Source organism: Osmerus mordax, chromosome 17, assembly GCF_038355195.1.
Source record: "Osmerus mordax isolate fOsmMor3 chromosome 17, fOsmMor3.pri, whole genome shotgun sequence".
NCBI classification, from domain to species: domain Eukaryota; kingdom Metazoa; phylum Chordata; class Actinopteri; order Osmeriformes; family Osmeridae; genus Osmerus; species Osmerus mordax.
The window spans coordinates 8,233,284-8,249,025 of NC_090066.1; the positions used below are offsets into that span (position 1 = coordinate 8,233,284).

Genomic DNA, 15,742 nt, shown 5'->3' on the forward strand with positions numbered 1-15,742 from the left:
TATGTATAGTGCAATGTACATTAGAATAAATAACATTATAAATAAAAATGTATATTTCTTGTCTTCTTTCTCTTGATTTGTAGACCTTGTCCACTAAGCGCTTGCTTCTTCCAGAACTGGGTTGGCATTGTGATAGAAAATAAATTTCTGTTGTGGCAATAAAAAGCATTTATCCTTTAATACATGTTCAGGTTAAACCTTTTATCCAAAGTTTATTTGACCAGTATTGCTTCTGGGTGGCCTGGCACAACGTGCTTGAAAGATATGATGTGTCTAAACTTGTATAGTCTGTTAGTTATTTGGGCAGGGGTACAACAGTTGTGTTGGAGGCTCTTTAAAAGAGAATAATCCTGTTGGAATAAATGTGGTTGATGTTATACTTTTCTAAATGAAACTGGTGGTTCATAAATGTACATATGCATAAGTTATATAAACATATATTTTACTTTTCTTTTCTTTTTTTAACATTTATTACACATTTATAACATAAGTCATAGCTTGATGACGCCCCTCTCAGAGCTTACTTCTGATTGGTCAGTGGAGAGGGGCGGTCACAGTGGAGCGGAAGTAACAGTACAGTCAGGAAGAGTTCCCTAACCTAACTGTAAGCAAATAAAGCCAGTACTAGGACACCAGCTTGGCACATACATTTCGTCTACATTAACAAGTAACATTGTCCACTATGTCTGCAAGAAATCCGGGAATGGACCTCGGTAAGATAGGCTTGTTCGTCCGACCAGGATAATGTAGACCATATTACCTAATTAGCACGTGGATATCTTGAGATGTTGCTAGCAAGCTAGTTGTGAAGAGTCAGTAGCGAATGTAACCTTTATAGTTTTTATTTGTATAACAGCTATGAATATTATTTCTAGCATGTTTTTTTGTAAAAAGAATGTATGGAGGTATATACCATACCACATTCACGTGTGCAATCGAAGTACACAGTGTCACTTTGGATACTGTGTCTGTCTGACACCTTGTTAATGTTTAGCTAAATAACTTGATGAGCTTAGATGCAACACTGGGCCATATCTTAAGTCTTAGATGCACGTATAGTCGAAACACTTCATAGGTAAAGCACCCTAACCAACCTTCTTGCACCCTTCTGGTTAATGTGATGCACATGACTGCCCTGACAGTGTCATGTGACTACAGGAATCCCACTGACAGTTACTGCAGTAGGCTCAGTAGTGACAAACACGTCACAAACTGAACCGACAGTAGAAGCACATTTCCCCAGGAAGTGGCCCTAAGGAAGCGCTGTCACCCTAACCTATTTCTATCCCTCTCTTTTCCTGGCAGACCTTGAGTGGGTCTCCAAGGTGCGTGTGAATACCCAGGCTGTTCTGAAGAGAGCCCAGCAGATCCAAGGACATAAGCTGTCCAAAAAACAATGGCAGGTACTGGCAAACAGTTTTCAAGGACAACATTTTCACCAGGGATTTCCCCCCCCCCCCCAAGTCTGTCAGTAAATAAGCAAACAAGAATAGGGAAGCAATACAGAATAATTCCACTATAATTGGTTGTGACACATCACCTTGTGTCCACCTTAGGCTGCGTGGTTGCTAAGGGCAGTGACGTGCATTGATCTAACGACCCTCGCCGGCGATGACACACCGTCCAACGTCCACCGACTGTGCTTGAAAGCAACTCAGCCTGTCCGTCAAGACCTGCTGAGGAGCATGGACATGCACGACAAAGGTCTGTCTTCTTCTCGGTGGAGACCGGGTTAAAAAATGTGTGGCCATTCATGATCCTGTCTTGGAATAAAGTAACCGTCGCACAATTTGGCCCAATTTGTTGAATTTCAAAACCATATTTAACCACTAGAGGGCAGTATTGCCTTTAATTTAGCTTTACAAGCTATACTCCTGTGACACTTGAACTGTTCTACTGTAACTAAAATGGAAATGTAATTCCGGTTCCTCTACAGGTGTGACTACTGCTGCAGTGTGTGTATACCCATCCCGCGTGGCAGACGCTGTCAAATCACTGAAAGCTGCCAATTCAAGCCTACCTGTTGCCTCAGGTACAAGACTGGTACAATAATATTGTTACAAACCAAAGTTAAGTTCGTTTGAAAATGTTACATCATGAAACCTCAAAGGTACCCCTTATAGGTACCCCTATAAACTTGTTGTGGGAGCTGTTTAGCAACACAGACAGCTAAGTGCAAATCCCATGACAGCCAGTCGCCTTCGAGGAGGCGGGTCTTCCTGCTTAGCTTATTTTGCAAAACCACTGTCAATCAAACTTGAACTGGAGGAAAGCATGGAAGTTCAGTCGACCTGGGAGAGCTGTTGCTAATTTTTGAATGTATTTTATAAACGTACCTAGTGCAGATTTAAAGGAGTGTCTCAGCATATCTGTCCATATGTGTCCTTATGAAGTTCTACTAGTGTACCCTGGTTTTTGAATCACATTTCTTATTCAACAAAAGACATACTAATCTACTCTAACCTTCCTCTACCTACTATCCTCTTCTCCAAGTTGCTACTGGTTTCCCAGCCGGCCAAACGCCTCTAAAGACCCGCCTGGAGGAGGTGCGCATGGCGGTGGAGGACGGAGCCATGGAGATTGACATTGTGATCAACAGGACCCTGGCTCTCACAGGACAGTGGCAAGGTATGTCCTCTTCAACTGGCAGGAAAACAAATAAGGGGGCGTTTTCTCTTTAGTTACACGAGCTTTGATAAGTGAATACTCCCTGGGAAACACCCAGTCTGCTTTCAGTCTTCTTCAAGGGTGACATTTTGTATGTAGCTCTTTGGGGAAACGGTAACAACATTGATGTCGTACCACGTGGATGGCCTCTTTGTTTGCGAAACGCACGTTTGTGTGTGTGTGTGTGTGTTTCCCCTCTGCTCAGCTATGTACGATGAGATTCGTCGGTTCAGGGAAGCCTGCGGGGAAGCTCACATGAAGAGCATCCTGGCCATCGGAGAGCTGGGCACCTACACCAACGTCTACAAAGCCAGCCTGGTGGCCATGATGGCTGGTGAGTCGGACTCGCTGTTGGAGTCTGATTGAGGTTTTTCCAGTGTGTGCAACCATATTTGTTGACTATTATTTTATTTGTACATGTTTAAGTTTTTCGGATCTGAGCAAACTGAACTTGTATGTGGATGACTAGCAATCAACAAGTTTTTCCCAAGAAGACATAGTGCAGTGTGTGGTGATGTCCACAGTGTGGGGCTGTTGCTTAGGTTTTTCCCTCTTTCCTTTTGGTAATGTAGCCTGATTCAACTCCCCTTTCTCCCTCTCTCTCTCTCTCTCTCTCTCTCTCTCTCTCTCTCTCTCTCTCTCTCTCTCTCTCTCTCTCTCTCTCTCTCTCTCTCTCTCTCTCTCTCTCTCTCTCACACTCACACACACACACCACACACAGACGCATACACTGTACGCTTAACTAGCCATCACAGAGTAAGCCGATTACGCTTCCAAATTGTCAGCGGTCCCGATAGAGATCATTATTAAAATGCATTGCTTTTGTCGCCACACTGGCTCCTTAATCTCCCCTTGTTCCTATGAATTGCGTATGAGATTCCTGAAATTGAATGATAATTTCACCTATTAATCTCCGATGCCGGCTATTTTACTCCGCTCTCCCTCCTGCAGTATCCCCCTGCCCGCGCAAATGAATAGAGCTTCATTACCGCCACCCATGTTTAATAACCGTTATCCATTATCTAGTAATTAACACTCCCCATAACGAATCTTAAGGATTATGCCAGTTTGAGGGAGAGTGGGAAAGAGAAAGTAGAGAGAGAGAGCAAAAAAACCTGACTGGAAAAATACATAGAACATGTCTTTAATGAACTGGAAAATGTTCATCTTGTTCTCATCGGTAATGAACAGTCATTATGCACCAGGGAGGCAGAAGGGGGCGATTTTTTACCAGGCCACAATTTGTGGTTCATCTATTAAAAGCGTCATTCCGTCTTCTATTTTTATCAAGAAAGCTGATAAAACATAATTGCTTCTGAAGGGAGGGGAAAGGAAAAATGAAGCTTTTTATTGATGAACGGGCACACACCCTCTGTGAGCTTCCTCGTGCAGCATATGCTCTCGTCTGGGCACTCCAGGCCACCGTAGTCCTGTCTCTCCAGGAGGGGCTCGTCCTCAACACCCTAAAACACACTCTACTGTATCTCTACTGTATCTCTACTGTTCCTCTACTGTAGCTCTACTGTTGCTCTACTGTATCTCTACTGTTCCTCTAATGTATCTCTACTGATCCTCTACTGTAGCTCTACTGTTCCTCTACAGTAGCTCTACTGTTCTCTACTGTTGCTCTACTGTAGCTCTACTGTTCCTCTACTGTATCTCGACTGTTCTCTACTGTACAACCTTTTTACCTGTCATCCAAATGTTCGCCTATCTGAAATCGAGACTCCCCCTGCTCTGAGCCTTCTCCCAATGTCTGCTGTCTTGCGTTGCCTAGAATTCCTCCTGAGACATTGATAGGCCTTCTGGCCTTAGTGTTATGAGAGAGCACAACTCAGTGCTTTAATAAGGGCAGTAAAGCCCCCATGTTATTGAAAGTAACAAAACAGACCCCATGTTTCTTTCCCAACCGACAGGATCAGACTTCATCAAGACCTCCACTGGGAAGGAGTCCGTCAATGCTACGTACCCCGTTGCCATAGTGATGGTTAGGGCCATCCGTGACTACTTCCTGCGCACAGGCCATAAGGTGAAGTCGAGGAAAACGATGGTCTGATTCGTACTGTGCATCTTGCCTTGGGTTGACACCACTCAGTGGAGTGAAGAGCAGCTATGTGTGAATAGCTGTTTAAAGAATTACATTTACCCTCAGACGTCAGCTGGAAATGGGAGGGAACATATCCCTGCAATTTCCTTTGAAAAGGACAGCACAGCTCGAATACTTACACAGAGCCTGGTCTTTAAATAAGCCCTCATATGGTGTTTTACCCTGGGTAAAACTCAAATGTCGTGACTATCAAGGCAATGCATTTGTCAGCATATTTATTTTGTAGTAGTGAAATAATTGTATATATATATATAAAAAGAATGACATTAAAGGGTATATCCTTTTCTAAGACATTATTATTATTTGTAAAAAAGGAAATGTCCATCCTGACGTCCCTAGGTGGGCTTCAAGCCAGCGGGGGGGATCCGCACGGCGCAGGAGTCTCTGGTGTGGCTGACCCTGATGAAGGAGGAGCTGGGGGACGAGTGGCTCAGCCCGCACCTCTTCCGCCTGGGGGCTAGCAGCCTGCTGGCAGACATCGAGAGGCAGGTAGGGACCGCTCGGGACTGCACGCACGTAGACACACACACACACACACACGGACACACACACGCGGAACCACAAGCTGAGGTGTGCAGGCGCACAAATACACAGGGACGCAGACACCGTGTCCCATCGCACACGCTCTTTTTATTTGATTTTTTTTTTTGCACGCATTTACGAACATAAACCCTTTAGCGGAGAGAACACATGGAGGACCTTTTAGCACGAGCCTCATAATGTAGCCAATGATGACTAAAAGCATAGGCGCGGATGGGGAGATGGAGGGAAAAGTAGAAGGAAGTGGTTGTTTGAGGTGAACGTCAGTTACGGTTGTTAAAGTTTAGTACCACACTTTCCTTGACTTTTGATTTCCTTTTTAGCATTAGCGGTGCCTTTGGTAAGAGGTCGATAAGTACATTATTATCATCCCTTATTTGCCGTCTGGTCTCTCTCTCTCTCTCTCTCTCTCCTCCGAAGGTCTACCATTACGTGACTGGACGTTACGCAGCCTATCACGAGCTGCCCATGGCTTGAAACCGTCTCGGACAACATGACAACATCAACATCAAACTCCTCAACCCAGCTTTCACTTTTCAGATGACAATGTTACACACACACACACCTAAACTGAGGCTTCGGAATTGCTACTACAGGGGTTGTGAAAGGATATGATCTTGTTTTATGAGAATGTGACCAAATTACGTGAAGGAAGGACAATGGGTTGAATACATGCCTACATGTAGTTTTATTGTAATATTTCACTTAATGTTCTGTGCCTTGGCATGCTACACGTGAACCAGTGTAGCTTTAGTATGTCAGTTGTCATACAATCAAATGTGAATGAGTAAGTCCTTTATGACTAATAAAAAAGCGAATGACTAGAGAGAGATGCGGATGTAGGGTTGTTTAAATAATCATATAATATCAACATAGAACAGTATTCAACGATACCCAATTCACTTTTGTTTGATTTTAGTAATATACGTACAAAAATGTGTTAGGAGAGATCCAGATCTTGACAAAGGCTGATAAATAAAGACCAGAATCAGTGATGGTTAATCTGTATGCGTTCTATTTAGGGACTTATTTAATGGAAATAATAACTTTTGTTAGGGTTAGGGTTTTTTTTTGGCACTCCACTTTACCCTGCTCATATATTTCAGCTAACATCCCCCAAGGCTTATGTACCCTTTATCATGAACCAGATCTGCTGTGTTCTGACTGGATATTCATGGTGTGAATGATTCTTAGTGCTCCCACCTGTTCCCGGGACAGCAGTGGAATATGTTACTGGGCTTCCTTTGGTCTAATTTCATTAGTGAGAGGCCTCGTGAACAGAGCGGTGTTGGGGATTAATTAGGGGTTAAGTGAGTTTAAATGATGTGATTGAACAGCTCACAAATTCGAGGCTTCATTTGAAGATGGAAAACTTTCTTCTCCTTCCTTTTCTTCTTTAATTAAGATATCACAGGCCCTGACCTTGACTGGAACAGAGGATAAAGCAAGTGAATTAATTGTGGAATGGGATACGAGGCGTCGGAGGGACTGAGCAGGTTGAGTGGAAAACTTAGGAGGGTGTGAGAGGTAGTCAGGAGAGATTGGATGGGCTGGGAATAAGAATCAGTGCTGGGTGAATTTATGCTAGTTAGGATTTTTTCCCCCGCCGCAGAAGAGTAATCCCTTTGTACATGGATTCTCTGCAACTTGACTGAATGAATGACCTGTTCTAAATAATCAAATAAACGCTTTAGTGTCAAGAGCACATGTCCATTATCTATGCTGGTTATGGTGGTTCGATGACAAGTAAGATTTCCTCTAACTGATTTCCCTGGCAGGAGCCATAGCTTAAGTGGATTTGATGAAGTGGCCAGACATTAGTTACAGGTTGGAGCCACTATGGTGGAGAAAGAGTGCTTTCTCCTTTTAGTGTCAGGCATAGAGCGCGGGAGAGGTGTGAGTTAGAGTGATGAGGAGCCAGGACTCTGGCTGCTCCTCACCTTGCTAGGCTGTGATGGATTAGCTCCACTTACATAAAGGCATGTAGATCATCTCAAATCTAGACCATCGGGCGGCACCCGCTCTTTCTGATAAGACGGTGGAGGAATGGAGGCCGAACCCAGATTGATTCACTCGTCGGTCCTTCCAGAAAGAGACGGAGAAGGGGTGTGTGTGTGTGTGTGTGTGAGGGAGGGAAATAGACAGTTGAGTAAGAGAAGGAGATAGAGAGATAATCCCTCTAACTCAAGTGATTACCTATTGGCAAGGTTCAGTCCGATTTCAGGGTCATGCTAATGAGTTGCATAACTTTGGTTAAAGAACGGCACCTGATCAACGAACATCAGTGGTGTCAGGAAGTTAAAAGCCAAAAGCCATACGGTATGTAAGGAACAGCAAAATATGCTTCAGAGGAGACTCACTGGTTAGTAAGGTGAGCTGAGTTGAAGTGAATTGGCTAGTCTGCTCATGCTGCTGAGCAGTGCACATTGAGCGTCTAGAAGGCAGTGCTACACCAACACACCCAAGCAAGGGCCAAATTTGTCAAAAGGCCGGAACGCCAGTCGCTCACACCTGACAAATCGGCTCGCTCAGATTGATTGGTTTTCTGTTGTTTTATTCATCAATGTTTCCCCCTCCCCCCCCCCCCCCTTTTTTTTTGTTGTTGCCTGGAGCCGATGTGAAAAACGACACACTGCTGGGCATGTGGGCCTGCAACGGAGTGTATGGGGGAGAAATGAACGGGCATTGGTGGTGTCAGTAATGCCTCGACTATCCATTATCAGACGGGATTCAAATTTGTCATGCCATTTGTGGGTCCATAACTTGTCTCGAAAGCAACACATTGTATATGATTTTATAAATTACCAAGCAGCGAGCTGGTGTGTGTTCTGGCTCACGAGGGTTGGCTGAGGAAATATATCACTTTGTGATTGATCCTCATGCTGTTTGGGGGGTATCATTTCAAAGTTGCTCAAATGTGTGGAGAAAAAAATGATGCAAGGAAATTATTGATTTAAGAGACAGACTACTATATGTGAAGTTAAAAGGTAGGTGTTTGAAATGTAACAAGAGGGATCACAAGCAAAGTGAGAAATTGTAACAATTTTTCATCTTGTCCCATGTTTCAACGATAATTATTCCTATTGCCAAATTCCCGGTGCATATGAGAAATGTGTCTTTTCAGCCCATTGCATGTTTTAATATAACGTCACCAACGTGAATAAGTGTAATCAGTAATTCAAGTATAAAAGCTTTGACGATACTTTTGATGAACCTCTCATTTGGGCACATCCATTCCTCAGCCACCTCCTTGTCTCCCCTCCTCCAATGGAGCGATGGCAAAAGCCTAATGAGAAAATACGGGGAAATAAAAGGAAATGTTAATGTGTGAGATTGATGACCACCGAATATGTCCACACCGGTCATCTGTGATGGAACGCTGCAGGCCATTATTGATTAGGGGTGTCTTATCAGCGTTGAACACATTGATTTGTCTCGAAAATTGTTCAGGGGGGGGAGACGCTGGCCTCATGCACTGATTTGACAAAGCGTGCTTAAAAGCCATTTGGCCTGGGCTGAAGGGGCCCATAAAGGGCAAAATAATCAAACATCACCAGATCTGGACTTGGGGAGAAATCGGGGGTAATATCAATGCGCCTGACTGGCTGATTCCATATTCAGGTGACATTATAGGGAGAAGATTACCTCCTCTACAAAGGGGTCGGGATAATCAACATTTCTCTTGAGTGGGCCAAAATACATCTCCTGTGGAAGTGTTGCCACCCGACCATGCAAATCTGTACACCAACTACGGGAATCATACACGTTTTATCACAGGCAGCTAGAGAAATCAACCACTGTCATCAAGTGGGACTGCTCAGAGATCCAAGCCCATCCTAATTCAAGGTTAGGACAGGTGATGCAGAGAGAGAATAATTGGCCCTCAGACGACAATGATATTAATGATACAATTAGAGCAGGCTTTTGGTTTCCTCTGTGGCAGAAACAGGTTGTGATAGGTGATACCCGGGGACTTCACTAGTGTCAGTCCAATCCTTCTGATGCCGGACTGATCCCCATAGAAGATCGAGGCGAGCATACACTCACACAGACTCATTTCCCATGGTGCACCTTCTCTTTGAGCGCTGACCTTGGCGCAGGGCTCCCTCGTGGCGGAGAAAAGATGGAATACATGTTTGAGAGATCAAAACGGACCAGGGATCACCTGTCTCCACAGACGTGGGACTGCAGAGAGTTCTAGAACTCTCTAATTCATTATACCTGTTCATGTTGATTACTGCTGATCCAAAGCCACAGAATGTTAATTTTATTTGAAATTAAAGGTAATATATCACTTGTATTATTGTTTTTATAGATTTTATGTAAAGCACCTTGAGCTACAATTCGTGTATGAAATGTGCTATATAAATAAAGTCTTACTTACGTACTTACTTACTAATAGCGGATAATGTATTATCAATATACCAGGACCAGGACCAGTCCTTCAACTACCAGGACTGGTAGTTGAAGGACTTCTACATTGCTATAATTCAGAGCAAATATGTTCCTGTATTTCTGCGTTCCAAAAAATCCATAGATTTCAGCTGAGAGCAAGATACAGCCTTAATTTAATGTTAATGTTAATGTAGTTTATTAATATTATATATATATATATTATGTTTATTCTTTCACTCGTGTGAAACTAATGCTCGGAGCCATAGGACGATCAAGATCAGATTCCCCACCTCAAAAAAACCTGCTTAAAACCTGCTCTGCATCCAAACTGCACCGCGAAGAAAATGACATGAAGTTTTCGAATAAAGTAGGTATATTCAGTTATTTATTTATCCATCCGTGTGTGCAAACACGGTAGTCCTGCATTTCCTCCTGGACGCACCGTAGCAATGTTCTCTGTGTGGGAAGCAACCTGAGGGGACGAAGGCTGTGTTTCAGACGGACTGCTTTCAACCTCATCCACATTCCATTCTCCCCACTGGCAGGTTGTGGGGTCTTTGCTGGGACCACTGCAGGGACAGACTTCAACCCAGCACTATGTTCTTGCTGCACAGGAGAGACCATTCCTTATCTATTTTGGATGATACAGACCCAACCTTATGAAAGACCCTCTGGCCCCGGTGAATGATTGAGGTACTGTACACAGGCCAGATAGGGAATCAGGGAAAGAGAGAGGGAGGGAGGAAAGGAGAAAGAGAGAGAGAGAGTTGCAAGTTGCATAGTTTGAACTGTTCTGACCATCTGCCTTTAGGTATACCATGCCTCACTGGGAGAGTCAACACACACACACATACACACACACACACACACTTCTTTTCACCGAAAGAGACAAACAAATCTGTTTGCGAGAGTGAAAGAATACATTCTTTGCTCTAGGACTAGCCCACCAACACTGGCGCAAAAAATGAGCAAAAAAAAGAAATAGAAAAGACACTTTTTAGGGAGTAATATATATTCACTGCCCTGTAACGGGTCAATAGGATAACTACTTTGAAGGATGCACCACAGGGACAAAGAAGGTACATTTGTTTCATGGCCTGTAATACAAATCTAAAGGAACATGAACAGAATAATTGTTCGCAATCGGAAATCTCAATGGAGTCATTAGAGCTCAATCGGGAGCTTTTGAAGTGAAGGCTGACATTGGAGAAACTCAAGGGCAGAGAGGGAATGGAGGGCCAATGAAGAAGGATAGGGCTTCATTCTGTTCAGAGATTATAAATAGGGGTTTCAAACATCAAAAGTTTCCAGAGAAGAAATGGATGGTGAAGGGAAGAGGGCGCAGGGCATTCTTTTAGTATGGGAATACCTGACTTTCTAAGAACTTAGGAGATCATTAAACAACTTCTTCTTCTAGCGGACTGGGACACTGAAGGGGTCTAAACTACAAGGATCCAGCACTAGACCTTGTTGTTTCCTTGAAAACAGGACCATCACAGGAGATGGTTTATGAGAGTCGGTTTACCCCCCAATACAGACCTTGAGAAGGAAACAAAAAACAACTCACTAGGCACACTGCAGCACATTATCTATGGTGCATTCGTTGTCAGGCGCTTTGATGCCTGCAGTCTCCCCCCAATAGCATATAACACATTATGTGTGATGCTGATTGCCTTGTTGTGGTCTGGATCCAGCGCTGACTCTCAGTGCATGCTGGGTAAAACGGTAGGGGAGGCGGATTATGGTTGGATTGCCCTTAAGCTCCAGTTAGCCCTATCTCGCCTCCCCTTGGTTTCTCCACTTCTAAATTGGTTCCATTGTGTAGCCAGGGTTCCATTGTGTAGCTGGTCTAGGGTTAAATACAAGTCTTGATGCAATGACAAGCCAATCTCACACTCCCTCTTTAAAGTAATCCAAGTATATGCTATGTAAAAACATATTCTAACCCTGTTAAACAACCTCAAGGTTTTTTTGGGGGAAGGAACTGTCACATGAGCACAAAATGGCACACAGTGAAAAGAGGCCAAGACAGTAAAGAATAATAACAACAACCAAAAAAATACAAAAAACTTGAGACTCTTTTTTTACAGAGATATATTAGGAAATAACAAACTGGTAACAATTAAAATAATCCAATCCAGTGTGTGCATCTTTGGGGAATATGAAGAAAACTTTTTTTTATCAATCAAGGCGATGACAGAATTGTCACAGGCGCTTTGATGTCGGTGGAGGGAAGCAGCCAGGGACCTCGATCGAGTAAATAAAACATGGCGCTTTACTTTGCCTGTGCCAGTTAATAGGGCAGCCCCGCTGATCAAAAGAACATTAGCTTTGATTAATCAATCAATGCCCCAGTGGCCCTCGTCCTGTCAATTGATCTCGCTGGCAGTCAGAGTGCTGCATAGAGGTCAGAACTCGAGTGGGTCTCCTCAGCATGTGAAATGTTCTCCTGTATTCTTCACACTGCGCCGCCTCCGACTCAAATCCGCCCGCATCGATTTCTCTCTCATTTCTTTCTTTCCTCCTCTTTAAAATGCTCTTCCGTTCAAAGGTTATTCATTTAGAGAGAGGGAGTTGACTCGTCCTGTAGTTCACCCACTGGTGTGGTGCTTTGATGACTGAACAATGGGCCCAGATGATTGAAAGCCCAAACATGAGATACATTTCAATAGAAGAGTAATGTTGGTCCTCTTAATTGGAAGGGAGACAACAAACACGGCTGGCCTATGCAGACCCCCCCCCCCCCCCCCCCCCCTACAACTTCACAATCCAAATATTGCAAATCACATTCAGCTCAGGAAGAAACTCAAATCTCTGGATACGTCTTGATCACTCTCTACCACGTCTCTTACAGTACTTTGAGTGACTCCTCAGAACATAGTGGGGGTGATGATTACCAAACAATCGCACACATCCCATTGAAGTGCTCCATGGTTCCGTTTCAAAGAGTCGTAGTGTCTCTCCTCGCCCCTCTCAGTGGCATCATTGCTTTTCATGTGGCCTCGTTCTCTTGGCAAATGCAAATGAGCATAATTTCAAATGACAAACGAAAGTAAACTTTCTTTCCGAGTTGTGTGTGTGTCGAGTTCCCAGTGGGGGACATGGGAGCCAGAGAAATCCTGCTCTAATTCTGTCATTGTCAAAGTTTGACATAAGCGATTGTTCAGTCGCCTTTGTTGAGTGATACACTGCGTAATGGGGTCCCAATTCCTCCACGTTTTTATTTTTTTTATTTAGGAAAACTCAAGACATCTATTCCTTAAAGGGATGTTTGGTTCTGCTTATGCTAAATATTATAACATTCCTGCAGTGATGTCTTTTGTTTTCGGCTTTTATCTTTCCTCATGCACAGGAGGGCTTTACCTTTGCCACTGCACCATGTAACGGCATCTCGGAAATAATTTAAGTAGCCCTTTTTGAAAACCTAAGACAAGTCAAGAGAATTCAGATTCGAGATCAAAGAGTGTCGCTTCGCCGCCACTGGGGCGAGGACTGACTTTCTCCAGCTTTCTACTCCATGATCAAGTAGGCTGTTTTGTTAAAAGACCTGTCCTGGTTCTCAGTGATTTGCCCACAAACACGGAACATGTCTGCATATTTACTGCCAGGTGCATGTGTGAACAGCAAATTAAGTGTCAAGTTGAATGATGTACTTCGATGGCGACCGCCACACAATGCCTCACATTATGTTGTGTCACACCGCCCAACACTTTTATCACCATGAATAATGAAAATACTGTGTCAACAATGGTCATTTGTCCGCCTGTAACATTTCTGTAAATTGATGTGTGCTTGACTGGGGCTGGAGGCCAGCGGAGGAATATACATCAGTGTGTTTCATTCCATATCATGGCCTTGCATATCATTTATGAGGTCACGCGCGAACTAGGGGGAAAAAGTTTCTCTTTCGACTGTTTCGTCTTTCTTCTCCTCTTCTTCTTTTCCCTGACATAAATCTCGGGAGGGAAAATTCTCAGAGAAGAACTTATTTAATTTCATCAGCACTCCTGACTGACAAGCATCATTACGGATAAAATTATCTCGGTAATTATCCTGCCCAAAGGAGATTGATATCCCTTTGTGAGTGTGGAAAGTGAAAGAGGGGAGGGAGAGAGAGAAAGAGAGAAGGAGAGAGAGAGAGAAGGAGAGAGAGAGAGAGGTAGGGTTCTCGAGGGGGCCGTGGGTACGTTTCCGAGGAAGGAGGGAAGAGCTTTGTTAAAATAGCGCCCTAATGAGGCTCCGCCCCCCTGCTGCGTGGGGCCCTCGACGGCCTGAGCACCCAGAGTGCAAGCTTTTGTTCTCCCAAGCGCCGGCGATGGGGGAGTGTTGCCGAGGCTGCCGCCGCCGCCGCCGTATACACCTTGGCCACTTACCGGGGCCCGCCGTACGCAATTATCTCAATTTGCACAGGGAGCCTCGGTGGCGTCGACCCAGCTCCTCGAGATTACCGCCTTGGTTTCCGCACGCGCTCACTCCCTACCTCCGACAACGCCGAAATAGTTTGATAATATGAGGTGGCGATACACGTATGTGTGTATGTGTATGTGCTGGAGAGGCGGTGGAATGTTCGACGGTCTTGTTTCCGGATGATGCTGTCGCGGGGGTAGGTATGGTGGAACGGAATGGTATCATCCAGGTTGTTGCTCAAGACGTGAGAGAGAGAGAGAGAGAGAGAGAGAGAGAGAGAGAGAGCACAAGACAATATGGATCTGCTGTTTGAAGTCACCTTCACACACCACCCAGGGAGCCACAGCCTCTACGCCAGGCCCTTTCACCATTCACCCTGCCTCGAACCAATGAAGAAAGGCCACACGGGGAAATGTCCTAATCCTATTCAACCTATCTATCCTCATCATGGATCTGATAGAGGACTAAAGAACCCTGCTATGTACTGCACTCGGCAAAGCCATTTCGTCGTCAATCTATTTCAGAACGGCACCCCGACAAAAACACAACGCGGCAGTCAGGATGCCTCGTACGACATGATGCGTGCTCATTACAGTGTGGACAGACTCCTCGGCTAATGAGCGCTCGGGCCGCCAGATCGCTGGGGAGAGATCATCCATAAGGATGTCCTTCTGGTCCCTTCTAAAGCAGGCTCGGTTCTCGCGATGTGACGAAGAGCCTCTAATGCTATGTGAGGCCTCCTTATTATTCTCTAAACTCCACCGGCTGGCCAGATGAAGGGAGGAAGTAAAAGGCAGAGACGGAAGGGATGATGACACATCCCGAATCACTTAGCGCCTACGTGAGCGATTTAGCTTCCCTATTCACGTCCGCCATCAACCCCCTTTTTCTTTCTTTCTAAAAAGGCTGCCCCGGCGAACGAGGGCCGTTCAGGCTTATCTATGCGCATCCCTCGCTATCTATTACACGCGTGGAGCGTTTCAATTATGGCGGTGTTTCATGACGGGGGGGGGGGGGGGGGGGGGTGTGAGCGTTGGCGGCGAGCAGAGGCGTTTGGCTGCGATGATTGAGTCATTATATCTTCATCATGTTCACGTCTTTGTGGGGCTCAGTGTATGTCCTTGCGGTTAACTCACTAGCCGTGTCCGGCACTCACCAATCCCATGCCGCAAACGCGTAGACAACGGCTCACCTTTACCGTGATTGGGTTATCAACTGCATCCTCTGACACCAAAGGTTGGAAAGTCCACCAACACTTTGAATCAATTCCCACTCGGTTTCAATTGACGACATCATGTATATGTGTATGTGTGTTGCTCTGAGGACCACAAACCAAAACCTGGACCCCCTGGTCCTTCAGAGAATTCCCCTTTCAAAAGGCCTCTGACCTTCAAACAGAGGACGACATTGCTTTTGAATGCCGTCAGATGGGAAGGACTTCAAGGAGAATATCCAGCACTTTCCAGCACGGAGCATCTCCTTCATGTTAGCTCGCAATCCCTTACCTCCAACAAACCCAGACACACCGTGGTGCCATAACCTGTCTTTCTGTTTAGCCTCTGTGGTCAAACCCACGGAGGCCGGTCCAGGCTAGGTCGAGTAACTACAGGGCTTTCAGAGGTCGGG

At 44.9% G+C, this 15,742-nt stretch overlaps 1 protein-coding gene across 1 annotated transcript; it reads left to right on the forward strand.

Moving 5' to 3' along the window:
- The first annotated feature begins 573 nt into the window (after window positions 1-573).
- Window positions 574-5,940, forward strand: dera (deoxyribose-phosphate aldolase (putative)). The gene is made up of 9 exons (XM_067254502.1): window positions 574-713; window positions 1,306-1,403; window positions 1,557-1,704; window positions 1,937-2,032; window positions 2,494-2,628; window positions 2,873-3,001; window positions 4,584-4,696; window positions 5,114-5,263; window positions 5,735-5,940. Exons 1-9 carry the CDS (start codon window positions 683-685, stop codon window positions 5,789-5,791), a joined length of 957 nt encoding a protein of 318 aa, XP_067110603.1. The 5' UTR covers window positions 574-682; the 3' UTR covers window positions 5,792-5,940.
- Window positions 5,941-15,742: the final 9,802 nt, after the last annotated feature.

Excerpts from the sequence above, each read along its gene's own strand:
- dera (XM_067254502.1), top strand. The coding sequence starts at position 683 with ATGTCTGCAAGAAATCCGGGAATGGACCTCG. Across the intron at positions 714-1,305 it reads AAATCCGGGAATGGACCTCG|ACCTTGAGTGGGTCTCCAAG; the intron begins GTAAGATAGGCT and ends TTTTCCTGGCAG. Across the intron at positions 3,002-4,583 it reads CCTGGTGGCCATGATGGCTG|GATCAGACTTCATCAAGACC; the intron begins GTGAGTCGGACT and ends CCCAACCGACAG.